General features: G+C 47.5%; 1 protein-coding gene across 1 annotated transcript in view; it reads right to left on the bottom strand.

Annotated features, from left to right (window-relative positions):
- The window catches only part of BCAT1 (branched chain amino acid transaminase 1), a 57,278-nt gene extending 55,178 nt beyond the window's left edge, over positions 1–2,100 (bottom strand). The window contains exon 1 of the mRNA XM_084206664.1: positions 1,904–2,100. Within this exon, the coding sequence (XP_084062790.1) occupies positions 1,904–1,912 (9 nt within the window). The 5' untranslated portion in view covers positions 1,913–2,100. The remainder of the gene's footprint in view (positions 1–1,903) is intronic.
- Positions 2,101–12,901: the final 10,801 nt, after the last annotated feature.

Here is a 12,901-nt window from a genome sequence, read left to right as displayed (position 1 = left end):
GAGGTGGACAAGGCAGGCACTGCAGAGACTGGAGGCGTAACTCATTTCTTATACATCACTTTAAACAGGACAGAAAGGGAGGGTTGTGGTTGAGCTGGAAATAATTTAAGGAAAAATGGAGGGCTGTGACTAAACACAGGAGAGAAGGGAGAGATGAAGGGACAAGGAGGTGGAATAAAGCTGTTGATTGGGTCATTTATTAATGTATCAGGTTTTGTGTAAGTATGGTGATAATCAAATTGTAATTTTCTGTTCCTTTGATAAATGCTCTACAAACACACAGTGACAGCCAGAACCCTGGAGAGCTGACAGTCTGAACAGATGAGGCAAGGAAAGGGTAAAGGGCTCAGACAGCCCTGACTTGCCCAAGGCTACATCACTTCCAAGTGGCAAGAGCATCCTTTTACTGCTGTGGCTACTGCTACAGCAAAGACAAGAAAAATACAAAAAAAAATGAAGGTCGGGCTTGTGCAGGTGAGAAGAACCCAATGAGAGGTCAGTGCTGCTTTGAGCAGACAGGTTGATAGGTCCATGGTTTCCCTGTTAATCATTTTTTATGTAAGGCCAGAGCATTCCTGGCAGATGCTAGATATTATAAATACATAAAGGTAGAATATTTATATATTAAATATTCTACCTTTATATATTTCACAGTATCACAATTTCAAATTCTGACACTGGAAAGCAGAGCCCTGCCCTCTTCCCTCCAAACAGGTACATCAGAAGTGATATAAACCACGAGTCTGCCTCTTCCTTGAGATGCTCCATTCTGTCTCTGAGCACTGGGGCTAGGGGAGCTCCTGGGTATTTTCCCTAAGTATTTTCAGACCAGTTTCCTGCCATGGCTGGTCTGCCCCTCTCCAGCTGCAGGGAGGGCAAACAGGGCTGGGAGAGCATCCCAAGGCTCCTCCATGCCAGCCCTGCCACCAGGAGTAGCAACTGCAGCGCCGATGGATGTGAGGAACACTCGCCACCAGCAGCACAGAGGAGCTGGGGAGACACCTACCAGTCACCTGCTGTGCCTATACCCCATCTGCTAACGTGACTAAGGAAAGCAAACACCACAGCCGCGGTTTCCTCAGCTGTCAGCTCTGGCACAGACCGCAGCTGTGCAGCTCCCAGCCAGCCCAGCCTCAGAGCCGAGCATTACTGCAGCTGCTGCACAGGGTGGAACGTGGCTGGGATGCTCCCTTGGTCCAGCTGAAAAGCACCCGTGCTAACTCCGTGCCCTTTGCCTTGACCGGGAACACTTGGCTTTAATCCCCAGATCAGGTCACTAAGCTGAGGAACATAAACATGACATTTATAGAAGGACAGTGCCCACAGATGCTCATCTGCCACGTTAGTGTTTGCTACCGAAAACTCCCCTTCCATGAGTCAAAGTTTTTCTGAAATTACTCAGAACGTCTCAGCACATCTTACCGGATTTTACCCATAGTCTATTTTAGTACAAGGGCAGACATAAGAGCTTTAACGAACTCACAGGCAAAAAAAAAAAAAAAAAAAAGGCTTGGTGTCTGCCCCGATGCCATAACCTTTGAAGACTTTTGGTTTGTTGCTTTTTTGTCAGTTTTGTTTGGGTTTTCTTTAGTCACTGAGAGTCCCATAAACATGAAATCCACCCCAAAGGAAACGATACACCTTCCTTTCCCCATCCTCCCTCATTATTTCTTTTCCACACGTGCTGTCTGCAATGAAAGAGGTAAAACCACACACAATCTGCCTCTGAATCTCAAACAGCAAATCCGCCAGGGACAGAAATCCCCTTCGCACAGCACAAACAAACCGGGGCGCTAAAATCTGCCAACCCAAACCGGCGATCCGCCGAGGAGCAGCCCCCGTGCCGCTCGGCACGGCCGGAAGGACGGACGGACGATGCGGGCAGCAAACGCGCCCCGCTTACCTTGCTCATGCTGGCAGGAGGGGCAGATGGTCCTGCCGGGCTCCGGCCGGGATGGAGCGGGGCCGCCGAGCCCCGGGGGCGGACAGAGCGGTGCTGAGCGGGACCGGGGCCGGCGGGGGCTGCTGCTCGGATCGCTGCGGCTGCTGCCGCCGCCGATGCTGCCGGTGCCGGGGCCGCTGCTCGGGGCTGCCGCTGGGCTCAGATTGCATCAGCGGCGGAGGGCGGCGCGCTCGGCGGGCGCTCGGGGAGCTCGGCGAGCAGCCGGGGCCGCCCCGCCCCGCCGCTCCCCGGCAGCCACCCCGCCCCTCGGCGGCACACCGAGCCCCCCGGCCCCCACCCCGCCTCTCGGCGGCACACCGAGCCCCCCGGCCCCCACCCCGCCTCTCGGCGGCACACCGAGCCCCCCGGCAGCCACCCCGCCCCTCGGCGGCACACCGAGCCCCCCGGCAGCCACCCCGCCCCTCGGCGGCACACCGAGCCCCCCGGCCCCCACCCCGCCCCTCGGCGGCACACCGAGCCCCCCGGCCCCCATCCCGGCCCCCGGCGGCACACCGAGCCCCCCGGCACCCATCCCGGCCCCCGGCGGCACACCGAGCCCCCCCGGCCCCCACCCCGCCCCTCGGCGGCACACCGAGCCCCCCGGCACCCATCCCGGCCCCCGGCGGCACACCGAGCCCCGCCCGGCCGAACCCCCGCTGCAGCCGGGGCACCCCCGCCCTAAAATGGCCCCGCATGGTGCGCGACGGAGACCTTCAGGGCTCGTGGTGTAGTTCACACCGATACATGTTCTCCTCTGCCCGCACTAACCCACTCATGGTGCTCTGAGTCATTTCCTCTGTCTCGCTGTGTCCGGCTCGGCTGACACACCAACACCTGGCAGTCATCATCCCTCCCATCAGTGGATCTGGGCTGCTGCCCCTCGCCACGGCTCCGGGCACGGCTGGTGCTGAGCGCCCCAGCACTGCCACCCAGCGCAGGGGCACAGCACCCACTGTACCTGGAGTTAATGGGGTTGACAGGTGTGTTTCACCCAGCACAGGGGCACAGCACCCACTGTACCTGGGATTACTGGGGCTGCCAGAGGTGTTTCCCCCTGCCCACCCAGCACAGGGGCACAGCATCCACTGTAGCTGGGATTACTGGGGCTGCCAGAGGTGTTTCCCTGCCCCCCCCCCGTGCCCCGGGCCATGCTGGAGGTCTGGGATGTACCTGCAGAGCTCTGAGGCACCTCGGAGTCCTGGTCCCTGGCAGGCAGCTGGCCAGCACCTGAAGACAAATACAGCAGCCTGTCCACTGTGTCACTTCCACCCGTTCCTGTGAAACTAATACAAAAAATAGAAAAAAAAAACACACAATATTTCAGAGAAAATGCTGCTGTAATGTTCACAAAGTGCTTACTTTCATCATAACTGACTTTATATTTAAGTCTTTTCCTCCTTTACTAATGTTTTTGTAAAGGTTTTCCCCTTCTGATCTCCTTCAGAGTTGTTGTAGGAAGCTGTTTCATCTCAGTGTGACTGTCAGAAGTGCCAGGTTCTGCTTTGCACGATGTACATGAATTATTCTCTGTTGTACAGTGCCAGAGATTGGTTACACAAGCAGACTTTTGCTCCTGCTGCTCTTCAGCCAGGTAAAAAAGAGCTGTTTAGTGGATTTACAAGCATTTTGGATTCCAAAAGAACACAGGTGAGCAGCACTACCCAAAACACAAGTTCACATGGACAGTGATATTTCAGCAGCTATTTAGGAGAGGAGAAAGATGGAGCAAAAACCAGGAAGCAGAAAAAGCAGCAAAGCAGCTTTAGATAGGTTCAACTCATCATGAGGACAGTGCTACCCAGGGCTGATGAGAGCAATTCAATCCATTCCCAAGGAGTTATCTTCGGGTTACAGCCACACACAGAACAGCCAGGCTGGGCCAGGCCATTTAATTCAACATCCTGGCACTGTAATAATGCAGTTTCAAGAAGAGAAGCACAAAGAAGCACTTTGCTTCACATACTCTACTACACACTCATCCTCAAAGGATTTGTGCCACATCAACTTCCTGAAAGATGAATTCTCTACGCTTAACAGCTCCTCATGGCTTTTTGTTCTATTAATTTGTTCCCTGAACCTACATAAAATTTGATATCTTTCAGATCTCATGCTCATCAGTTCCACAGTTTAGCTCTGCTCTGTGGGAAACCTCATAATTTTGCTTTATTTTGGATTTGCCACTTGAAAACTTCACATCATTCTCCACTTTTCTGATTCTGAGAGACTACAAACACAAATGAAGAGCACTTTACCCCCTGCATGTATTTTGTGATTTTACAGGCTATTGTCAAATCCTCTGTCAGCCATCTCCTTTCTCCAGCTGAGGAGTTCTAATCTTTTTTGTTTACTATAATGTTTACTTGTTCATCCTTGATTTAGGATGGGGACATGAGCCACACAACACTCTCAAAAAGCAGATCATATTTAATTTTAATTTGCCTTTTTTTCCCCTCTTTTTTTCATTATAGTGCTGTTCCTTGTTTGGACACGAGCACTAAAGTGAACCAATCTATTTCAGAACTATTTAATTCTAAGGTTTCTCTGCTGAAAGGCAACACTTCATTCATAACCCATCCATTCATATAAATTTAGCTTTTATTTTTTGTTATGTGCATAACTTCATACTCAGAGACATTATTATATGTTATTTTTACAACTGTATATTCAGTTTCATAAGGTCCTGCTGCAGATAGCCCTGGTTTGGCTGATTTATTTTAACACCCTTTCCCTGAAGGCTTTAAATCTCATCAGCAAACTTTGTCTTTTCTCTGTTTGCCTCAATTTCCCCTTCTCTCAATTACAGCCTCTCTTCTGTTTCTTATCTCTTACCCAATTAAAGAGAGCAACCATAAAAGCACCTTTCTTTTCTATGAGCCTTTGCTAAGGCACTTTGTCGAATGCTTTGGAAATCCAATTGGATTACAGCCCTTGGACCTTTCCTTCCTTTGGAGGAGTTTATAGATAGGTCAGGATTTCCTTTCAGAAAAGTCATGCTGAGTCTGCCTCTCAATGGCATATTTATCCATATATCTTTGTGCATCTCTTGTTACAGGTCATGCATTTTCTCACTTCAGTAGCCTGAATCCCTCTCCAAACAAAAAAAAAAAAAAGGCAAAAAACAAAACATAAAAAACCACCAAAAACAAACAAAAAAAAAAAGACCCAGCAACAACAGCAACAATTAAAAAAGCTGTTTGAGTGCAATTTGACTGTTTCCAGAGCTCAGTTTACCAGTCTGAACAATCAGCCTTTTACCAAAGTCCTCTGCTACATGCTCACCACAGAGATGCATTTCTAATTATCCTTCAACTGCTGCCAACTACTGAGGTACAGAGCAGAATCCATGGCCTGGGCAAAACTAAGACACAGGAGAAGGAAATGGGAAGGAAGAAATATCTGAACTACAGAGCATTCATGAAAAGCAAAACTACCACTTATTGCATATCTAGGATATGTTAAAAATTTTTTAAAAAGTCATCTTTTGCTTTTATTCAGGGCCAAGCTGGCCCTGAGCTTGCAAGTAAAAGTCAGGAAAAGAAGACCAAAACTCAGAGAAGCTGCAGAACTTACTTGAAAAGCTGCATCTTGCTGCAACATCCCCAAACCTGAAGCTGCCATTGGTAAACCGGCCAAGGAGATGTATTTTTGCAGGGATAGCCTGCATGACCTCAGTCTAGTTACAGTCCTTTATGTAACAAGGCAAAGGACATTAGATCTTGACCTCTGGTGATTCACTCAGTTGTGTTGCTCCATCAGTAAGAAATTGCATTTTCTACACTCTGAGTATTTAATTTTGATAAAACATTATTCATTTCAACACTAGTTTTTCCATTAACACCAAGAACTCTGTGAACGCTTGACAGCACTGTTAAACTTTAGAAGTTTTCATGAGTAAATTTTTCACACATATAAGAGAATAAGGTAATTTATATGCTCCAGGTCCAAAGTGTTTCCACAAGCTGTGGAAATCCACGAGGGGAAGAATCTGAGTCACACACATTTTCCAAACCAGACTGAAAGAATTCACCTTTAAACCACTGAAATATAAGGAACTTCTGTTGTGGAAATGAAAAGGCAATATGATATAAAGCCAAATGGGAAGTGTTGAAAGAGGAAGCTTGTAGATGTAGAATTCTGGAAGAATAAAGAGCACAAAAAACCCTTCTTGATACACTGCAAAGTTCCCTCTACAACCCTGGTGGTATCCTCTGAAGAGGATAGGGAGAAGGTGGGGAGAAACCTGGTTTTCAATGGAAGAGAAAGCTAGGATTCTGTGGTCTTCTTTTGTCTTCTGAAATGGCAAAAAAACTTCCCATAGAAAAATGTGGAGAAACCAAATTAGATTCAATCAAATGGTATCATTTAGATAAAGGCTGTGCTTCAGTTTGATCCTGATCCTTTAAAACTTTCAAAGCTCTTTGTAATATAAGCCCTTTTGAAATGTGTTCCAAAGCTTATTAAAAAAAAATACCTATCTCTTCCAGAAATACCAGAATGCTATGTTTCAATCTTTGTGAAATACTTTACTTCTACATTAGCTTTTTTACTAAAACTCAATCTTGCATAGTCTCTATGATTGCCTGTAAGCACATTGGCACAAATACATAAAGAAACATCAGCTTTCATCTAAAATATTCTCCTGGTAAAACCTGGGACTGATTTCAGCCACAAAGCTAAAACTCTTAAGAATGATTAGGAAGGCAATTGGAGTACAAGATTTCCATATAGTTACCTTACAGATGTGGAAACATAGTTGTGGAAAGCTTTTAATGTAAGGGAAAGAAACCTTTGGTTAAGGATCAGGTTGGTGCTCTAGAAATCTCCTAACAGAGAAATTACAATGCAATTATTATATGTATACATGAATTATCATGTAATAATACACATATGTGTGTTCAGGTACGTACAAAATGTTAGGGTGGGATGATTTTTTTAAATTGTTTTGATTTTGGGGAAGGGGATGTCCTTTAAAGACTGGTCAGGTCCTTTAGAGACTGGTCATTCAGGACTACAGCAATGACAGGAGAAGCTGACAGTTGCAATTACTGCTCTTCTGTCAGTTTCTCTGGATCTGGACTGAAGGAGCTTGAGAAGGTAGTTCATGTTTAAATAAACAATCAGGTGTTTATTATTTCTTATCAGTAAAAAGTCTCAGTGCTGTGAGTTTGGCAGCTTTTCATTAGTAAAGCACAAAATGGCCAACAATCTCTTGTTCCAATGTCTTTTAAGACCAAACTATCCCATTAAGAACTGACACCTGGATTATTTTCCCTTTTAACTCAATAACTGATCCCACAGAGCTGCAGTGGGGACTTTTCTGCCCAATTACAAAATGCCACCCAAACCCATGAGGAAGGAGGAAGAAGCAGCATGAAGAACAAACCCAGGATGACACCCTGTGCCCTCCATCCTGCTGCCATCCACAGCACACTAAAAACCCCAAACCTCAATTTCTCACCCAGTGACACACCCACACTGCTCTCTACAATCTATTGCACACTTCTGTGGGTTCCAGTCTGTCTTGAAGTCTGGGAAACTTTCTCCATGGATGAGGGTCAGAGTCAGTGCTGCCCTGGGGGTCAGGGCACCCCAGAGCAGACAGGGAAATATTCCCAATGCCCTGGGTTTGCACACTTTTCCTTTGGAAAAGGAGGAGGGAGGATGGTTTGCAGAAACAGAAAGATGCAAGCAGCACGGTCTGGCTCCTTGTGGAAGAGCTGGAGTGGGATGCAGGGTCTCAGGTGTGAAAAAAGCCAATCACTTGTTTATAAAATTTTAAAAGTTTACTACTAATAAAACAGTTATATAGCAATATAATTAGAGCAATAATAATTTGGACAATTTGGAGTAGGACGATATGAGACAACAGAAACAAAGAGTTACAGATGGCCAGGTACCTTTTCTGGGCAAAATAAGCCTGAAAAAGGACCCACGTTAGCAGAGGATTAACCCTTAAAAGCAACAGCCTGTTGCACATTCATACACCTCAAACATGATGCATCAATTCCATTCACACACAGGATTCTGGCTGGGCAGTGTCAGCTTCCTCCTCTGAATCCTGACGGCTTCTTCAGGAGTGAGCGAGGCAGGAAGAAGTTCGTTTCTCCTGATAATGGAGCAATAAATTCTCTTTCTCTGAAAGATTTGGGTGTCCTGTCGCTGCTATATTGCTGCGAGTCCTTTCTTTTTTAAGAAAGTATCCTACATAGCATAGTTGCTATGTTAACATTTTGTTATAACCTAAAACTATATTTAACGCACTACTTAAGAAAACTAATACAGCATAACTTTCTAATACAACACATATAAGATTCGCTTTAATATTCGCGAAAAGCCAACCATAAAACACGCATTTTTCACAGCGGGGATGCGCTTTTCAGAGCGGCAGGATCTTTTTGCGGCAGCACCTTTGCCCGGCGCTCCTTTCCTCACTTCTCTCTATTTCCCACCTCCCCGGCCGTGCCAGCCCCGCTGTGTGCGGGCTCTGCTGTAAAACCCATTAGCAGAATCTGCGTGTAAAATCCCAGATAAAAAGGCCGGGAGGAGGTGGGAAGGGTTTGCCGGGGATGCTGAAGGGCGGAAAGCTTTAGCACAAAGAGCCGGGCTGCACAATTAACCTCGCAGAAAGAAACATCCCAAACCAGGAGATGAAAGGGAAAGCGGCCACACAGCATCTGACCCGCGGGGAAATGCTGGGAAAAGGGCTGAAAGGGAAAGGTCTGCATGCATGAAAGTAACTGGAACCAAACGAACCCATCTCCCCCCGTTTCCTTGGGACTCTCTCAAAACAGCATTTCACGCGTTTCTCCTAAACAAGCACTTTGTGAATGTGTCACTTATTTCTGCCCGGAGAGGCAAGAAAAACATCGGGCTCCGGGAATTAACCAAGAACAGGGTTTGTTTCTAGCATTTCTTCCAGCCACTCACCTCACCTCTCTGCCTGCTCCGGGGCCCTTCCAGAAGGTTCTGGGCGGCTGCACCCCCTCAGGGCCGCCAGCCCCACCCTACAGAATGGGACAGGCTCCTTTCAAGAGACATCTCCATCACAGCACAGCCTTCGAAAGGCTTTTAAAGGGCCTTTAAAGGTGCTCCAGAGCCGGCCTGGAGGAGGCACAGGGTGGACAGCAGGACCTAACCCAGCCCAGTGACATGACCCCGGTGCTAAAGGCTCAATCCTGACCTCTCACCAAAATCAACACCCTCATTTCCCTTTTAAAGACTGAAAGGGAAAGGTCTGCCTGCATGAAAGTAACTGGAACCAAGCAAACACATCTTCTCCCCACCCCGGTTCAGACCCTCCCAAAGCAGCATTTCACCTAAACAAGCATTTGTGAATCTGTCACTTATTTGTGCCCGGAGAGGCAAGAAAAACATCGGGCTCTGGGAATTAACCAAGAACAGAGTTTGTTTCTAACATTTCTTCCAGGTTTTTGCTTCCCAGCCACTCACCTCACGTCTGCCTCCTCCGGGGCCCTTCCAGAAGGTTCTGGGCGGTTGCACCTCCTCAGGGCTGCCAGCCCCTTTAAAGGGCTGGTGCTCCCCTTTTAAAGGGACCACCAGGAGTCGAGTCCTTGCTGGCTCAATTTTCCCATCCAGTGTTGCTCCTAAAGTTGCTTCTTTGTCCCCCACTCAGCCCTCCTTAAAAACTGGTGGGAAAGTGAGAGTGGGGAAACACTCAGTGTTTTGTGCAGTTGAGGGGGGAAGAAGCAAGTGGAGGATAAATCTTCGCTCAGGTTCACAGAATGACAGAACTTTTTAGGTAGGAAAAGACCTTTAAGATCATTGAATCCAACCATTACCCAGCACTTCCAAGCCCACCACTAAGCCATGTCCCTGAGTGCCACATCCACGCTTGTTTTAAATAGCTCCAGGGATGGTGCCTCCACCACCTTCCTTGGTAGCCCATTCCAGTCTTGCTGTGGAGAAATCCTGCCTAATGTTGAACCTAACCCTGCTCTGCCATCTCCTCTTGTCCTGTTGCTGGTTGCCTGGGAGCAGAGCCTGACCCCCTGGTCCTGCTACACCTTTCTGTTGTAGAGAGTGATAAGGTCTCCCCCAAGCCTCCTTCTCTCCAGGCTTAACATCCCCACATCCCTCAGCTGCTCCTCACAGCAATTGTGCTCCAGACCCTTCCCCAGCTCTGTCACCCTTCTGTGGATCACAGAGTTTGACACGGGATGGTAAAAGCCACTCAGCTGGAGCATCTGGAAGATTCAATGCAGAACTGCTTGGTTTCATTATAAAAAGAAAATCAGCATTTAAAGACTGACCTAATGGGTGTGCGTGGGTTAGGTGGTGTAAAACATTTGGGTCCAAAACAGCTTTGTATTTCCAAGTAGTCGAATTAAATTGTAGGAATCAATGTAAAATCTTGATTTCTCTGATGCTACTGGAATAGCTTAGGAGTGCCTGGAGAAAAGGGGGCAGTGAGGCAGCAGGGCTGTGCCCAGGTGGAAATGCTACTTTCCCAACTTCCCAAGGACAGCCTGGCTGCTTCAAACCCTGCCAGCCCAGAGAGGGGCAGAGAAAAGCTGCTCAGTGTTGTCTTAGATAGCATGAGTTCTAACATCATTATAGTGCAAGAATTCTGTATCCCCAGAGCTTCTTACCTCCTCGATGTGTCTCACCAGCAGCCCCTCTGTGCACCTCCTGGTCCTTGCAGCATCACCTGACTCCTCTTTCCCCAGTCTTTTATACCACCTGCTCTTATTGGCTACAGGTGTGGCCTGTTAAGAGCAGGCCTGCTTCTAATCTTTAGTAATTGGCCCAGCTGCAACTCATTGGGGGATGAGATTACCTTCTACACCACCTTCATTTACCCATGCTGTATCCCTGCAGCTCAGCCTTTTGACTCTGACAGCACTCTATAAAAAGCTCAATGTCCTCTTTGTGCTCTAATGCTACACTTGTGGTTCCCCAGTCTAAATTAAACTGAGCCTAAAAATGCTTCAGAAAGAAGTGCACAAAAAAAACAGGCAGGAAATTTCAAGTTGTTTTCCAGGTCTCACTCACCAGGAACGGGACTCGGAGCTGTTAGCATGCTGCCATGCCCCATGTTAGCTGGGGCTGACTGAAGAGTAGACAATGAAAGGTGTGTTTGTGCTTGAGCAGGAGACAGCCCCACCTGCCCTCCTGGTTTTGCAGGGACATGGGCTCCACACTGGTGTCCCAAGGAGCCGGTGACCCCCCTCCTGCCACCCCTGACCCCAGGAATTTTACTTCTTCCTGTGTGCAAACCCAGGGCACTGGGAATATTTCTCTGTCTGCTCTGGGGTACCCTGACCCCCAGGGCAGCACTGACTTTCACCCTCACCCATGGAGAAAGTTTCCTGGACAGACTGGAACCCACAAAAGTGTGCAATAGATTATAGAGAGCAGTGTGGGTGTGTCACTGGGTGAGAAATTGAGGGTTTGGGGTTTTTAGTGTGCTGTGGATGGCAGCAGGGTGGAGGGCACAGGGTGTCATCCTGGGCTGCTTCTTCCTTCTTCTCCATGGGTTTGGGTGGCATTTTGTAATTGGGCAGAAAAGTCCCCATTGCAGCTCTGTGGGATCAGTTATTGGGTTAAAAGGGAAAATAATCCAGGTGTCAGTTCTCAATTGGATAGTTTGGTCTTAAAAGCCCTTGTACCAAGAGCTTGTTGGCCATTCTGTGCCTTCTCATGAAAAGCTGCCAAACTCCCAGCAGTGAGACTGTTTCACTGATAAGAAATAATAAACACCTGAGTGTGAACATGAACTGCTGTCTCAGGTGCCTTCAGTGCAGCCCCAGAGAATCCCACAGCTGGGACCCCAGCAGCTGGGACTCCCACATTCCTCATTCCTTCTGCTGGCCACAGGACCCTGACTGCAGGACCAGCATGGTCTGTGGTGCTCAGCTATGAATCTGAGCTTATGTGAGCTATAGGATACCCCAAACTTATATATTTCCAAAGGAGATCCACCACATTCCCTGGAGAAGCAGTACTCAGTGGGAAATGGTGTCTGCTAGAAAGCATGCAGCGGCACAGATGCTTTTTGGCAAGCACATTTCTGGCATGTGCCACCCCAGCAGGTGAACTGTTAATTAAACTACTCTTAATTACTGGTAACCAACACATAAATGCATTCCTATAAATAGATATTGCTCCATATCCCAGGTTATCAGTCATAATACTTAGCCTGGGATAATGAATTCCACAACAAATTACCCCACAGTAACCATGTAATTTTTCTGTAAATTGTTCTGTTTGTGGAGGATGCTTTAGCATATAATTGTGGTGAATTAGGCTTGGTGAGGGATTACAGCAGCTGTAGAATTTCTTTGTTGGGCTGAGCATGAGATCCAGCTCTTCAAGAGATGCTTTAATGTGCCAAGATCAATACTAGAGGGGCAGAACTTAGAACAAATGGGCCACAAGGGCCAAGTTCTGCTGGTAAATCAGTGTGGCAATGACATGCCAGTGATGTCACAGCTGGCACTGGCAGTCTGAAGGGTACAACAGCCAGAGGTGTGGCAGCCAGAGGAGCAGGGATGGGAGTCCAAGGGCTAGCAGTGACATCTGAAGAGCCAGCTGGGACACAGACGTTTGCTTTAGGGATATGGACTCCACTCTCCAGCCTGACTGATTATCAGTCATCCAGAAAGGCAGCAAGTAGTTGAGTCTGTGCCTTGAAAGCTTTAAACAATTCAAAGTAATCCCATAAAACCTTCATTTTGACATCTGCCACAGGGACAAGATTCCTTTCTTTGCACTGCTTTTGACAGTCTCTAAACTGTGTATGGTGCCACGTTGTGAGCAGTAACAAAACCGGAGTATTTCTGGTTAATGAATGGCAACTAGTCACTGAAAGTAACTGGCCAGGAGCTACATTCAGATTAAAATTATACCTCTCCTAGTTTAATAGATGTAACCAGACATTGCTGTGGGTGTTTTTTAATTTCAAATTAGGAACTGCCAGGTCTTTCTACACAAGCAACT

The sequence above is a fragment of the Fringilla coelebs genome (genome assembly GCF_963513975.1).
Source record: "Fringilla coelebs genome assembly, chromosome: 5".
Lineage (NCBI taxonomy): Eukaryota > Metazoa > Chordata > Aves > Passeriformes > Fringillidae > Fringilla > Fringilla coelebs.
The sequence above is the reverse complement of the archived record's forward strand: the minus strand, read 5'-3'. Positions and strand labels throughout refer to the sequence as shown.